Source organism: Cannabis sativa, chromosome X, assembly GCF_029168945.1.
Source record: "Cannabis sativa cultivar Pink pepper isolate KNU-18-1 chromosome X, ASM2916894v1, whole genome shotgun sequence".
NCBI classification, from domain to species: Eukaryota; Viridiplantae; Streptophyta; class Magnoliopsida; order Rosales; family Cannabaceae; genus Cannabis; species Cannabis sativa.
Genome location: NC_083610.1, coordinates 43,165,049 through 43,167,840, shown reverse-complemented (window position 1 = coordinate 43,167,840; position 2,792 = coordinate 43,165,049). Strand labels below are relative to the sequence as shown.

General features: G+C 36.8%; 1 protein-coding gene across 1 annotated transcript; it reads right to left on the bottom strand.

Annotated features, from left to right (window-relative positions):
* Positions 1-338: 338 nt before the first annotated feature.
* LOC115709393 (uncharacterized) lies at positions 339-2,587 on the bottom strand. The gene has a single exon (XM_030637488.2). The coding sequence runs from the start codon at positions 2,031-2,033 to the stop codon at positions 684-686; it is 1,350 nt and encodes a 449-aa protein (XP_030493348.2). The 5' UTR covers positions 2,034-2,587; the 3' UTR covers positions 339-683.
* Between the last annotated feature and the right edge of the window lie 205 nt (positions 2,588-2,792).

Genomic DNA, 2,792 nt, shown 5'->3' with positions numbered 1-2,792 from the left:
TGACAATAAATTTTAAACTAGTGCACCTTTTTTTTTTCTTTTTTCTCTTTAACTCATGCATGTAAATTAAAAAATAATACCTTGAGAGTCACTGACAATGACACCTTGTTCATCCAAAATCTTGCTATGAATACTTCATAAACTCTATGATAGCAAACTTGCATTCTAGTGAGCTAAATGAATAGAGTATAGACTGTGCATGTAAATATTGTGATTTGGTGAGCTTCCCAAGCAACCCCACTTTTCCAGAATAAAGCAACAGTAACGAGAAAGCAGTAACATAATCTTAAAGCTAGCTATTAAAAAATGATTGACTGGTAAAGCTTATAAGATGCCACTGAAAGATAAAACAGTCCTAACATTAATACAATATTATATGGGAAGCTGGATTTTTACAATGCAAATTAACGACATAAAATATGTTCTTAAATACTCAGTACTACAGAGTACAGATAAAAACATCCTTTCAACAATGTTTTTGCAGTCAAAGGTAAATGGTATGTCACCAAAGGGCAAGCTATGGAAACTAGCTAAAACCTATTATGACCAGGCAGAGTTGAGATTCAAAAAAGGTTCTCCCACCTAATATCTGATACTCTATAGATATGGAACGAGGCTTACTTAATGAAAACAAAATAACAAAAGAAAATAATCATGTAGACAAAGTTTAGATACAAAGGCAGTTAAGTAAAGCCACCACCCATTTCCTTTCTCTTTAATTCCAATGCCAAACGCTCATTTTCAAGCTTCATTCTCTCATTTTCCATCCTCATCTTTTCCAATTCACGGTCTCTTTTCTTAGAAAATCTTTGCCATTTCAACCGCTGTTTCTCCAATTCCAACATCTCAACTTGAATTTGTATCTTTCTTTCTTCTAGTTGCAAAGAGCGAGACTCGACCCACTGTTTTTGTAGCCATGCCACTTTTGTGCCATCAGGTGGGGCTTGGTTTATATCAGCTTGAGCAACTTGTGGTTGAGAATAAGAGCTTTTATTACAATCATGCGGATTCAATGAATTCCCGAAGCCAACATCTTCACGTCCCTGACCAAGACCCTGTCTGAACCTCTTTCCAGAGTCCCCTAACCCATACATTCCTCTGTCCCCATGTGAAGCATTATTATCCTCCAAATCATCGCGATCATCAATTTCCACTTCTTGATCTTCTTCATCAGGATCATCATGGTGATGCTTCCTCCCATCTTCATTATCATTATCATCTCTAGTTCTAAGAGCCAACTGCAAAGAACGCTGCAATGCTGGATCATGAGGCAGATGCAACCGATTTCCATTATGATAAGAACACATCTCTTCGTAAAATAGGTGCTTCGAGCTTAATATTTTTCTTACATCATCCTTTTCTTTCTCATTTAGGTAATCTATAACGTCCAAAAGCGCAGGATTCTCAACAACTTGGCAAGAAGTTCCCCTCCCAAGCACATCATTAAGTCTTTTATATCTCTTGTTAAGGTCATTAAATTTGTCCTCACACTGTTGAGGTGAAACATTAAAACCCCTTTCAGCCATAACCTTGGAGACAGATTTCCACTTTCCCTTTTTCTGTAGGACTGCAAATTTCCTCCTTCCCCCACCACTACAATCTGGTCCAGCATCCTCACCTATATAAGACACTGCAGTAATCAGAAGTTTCACCATCTTGTCGGTCCACTTGACACGCTGCCATATTGATCCCTTCTTCCCTCTACTGACTTCATTATGACCATCAATACCCTCTTCAGTAAAGCTCGGCTCATCCTCCTCACTTGCCGAGTTTTTGTTCCTTTCCCCCCTACTATTGTAATCAACCATCGACATCCTTTGATCACAGCTATGCAATGTTCCCATAGTAAGCGGGAAACCCTCACGTATCGAAGGGCGAACATTGGGAGTTTGGCATTGATTAGGATTATGTTGTTGGTGTATGGTATGTGGGTGTTGTCCCTGATGTTGAGCCCGTATTGATCCTTGCAAATCAAGACCTCCATAAGAGGCCCCACCAGGAATAATCCCTCCATGAGACAAATGACCTTCCATTGAGGAGATCAAACTTGCACATTCATTATCTCCAAAATCCAATCTTTTACTCAATTTGTGACAACTAACACAACCATAATTCAAAAATCAAGCATTACCATATTCCTCAATTACCCTCTTACAACAATTCAACCCAACCCTATTCAATGCTCAATCAAGTTAAATTTAGATCATCAAACATCATAACAAAACAGAACCCACCACCAGATTTTCAACAATAACCACAAATCTCACAACAACAACAACAAAAATTACAAATTTCCCAAACACAATCCTTAAAACAAATCCTATAACAGTCGAACAACAATAGAATCGAAACTAGTTATCGTTTTATTACCGAAATTGGTGAGAAAAAAGAAAAACCCTTGCTCCTTTGACCAAGCCGAGAATCGGGAGCAGGTTAGATCACGAAACAAACACCATGTGAGTCTCACCCTTCACTGCTCCTATTTGGCTCAACTCCAACAAAGCTATAAATGAAAGAGAGAGAAAGAAGAACATATATTTATATTTATTTATTTTTTTCTTAAATATAATTTTTTTATAATAATATTGTATTATTATTAAATTAAAAAATTATATTATTTTAATGAGCTATTTTAAAAGAAGAAGCCAAACGTAAAAGTTCAACAAGTTCAATGTATATGGAGATCCTGTGGGACCCATCCACCACACGCCCTCTCCACTCATACCAAAATCATTTTAATTTGTAAGAAATGCTAAAAATAGTGTGTTTATGTAATATCAAGTCTTATTTAT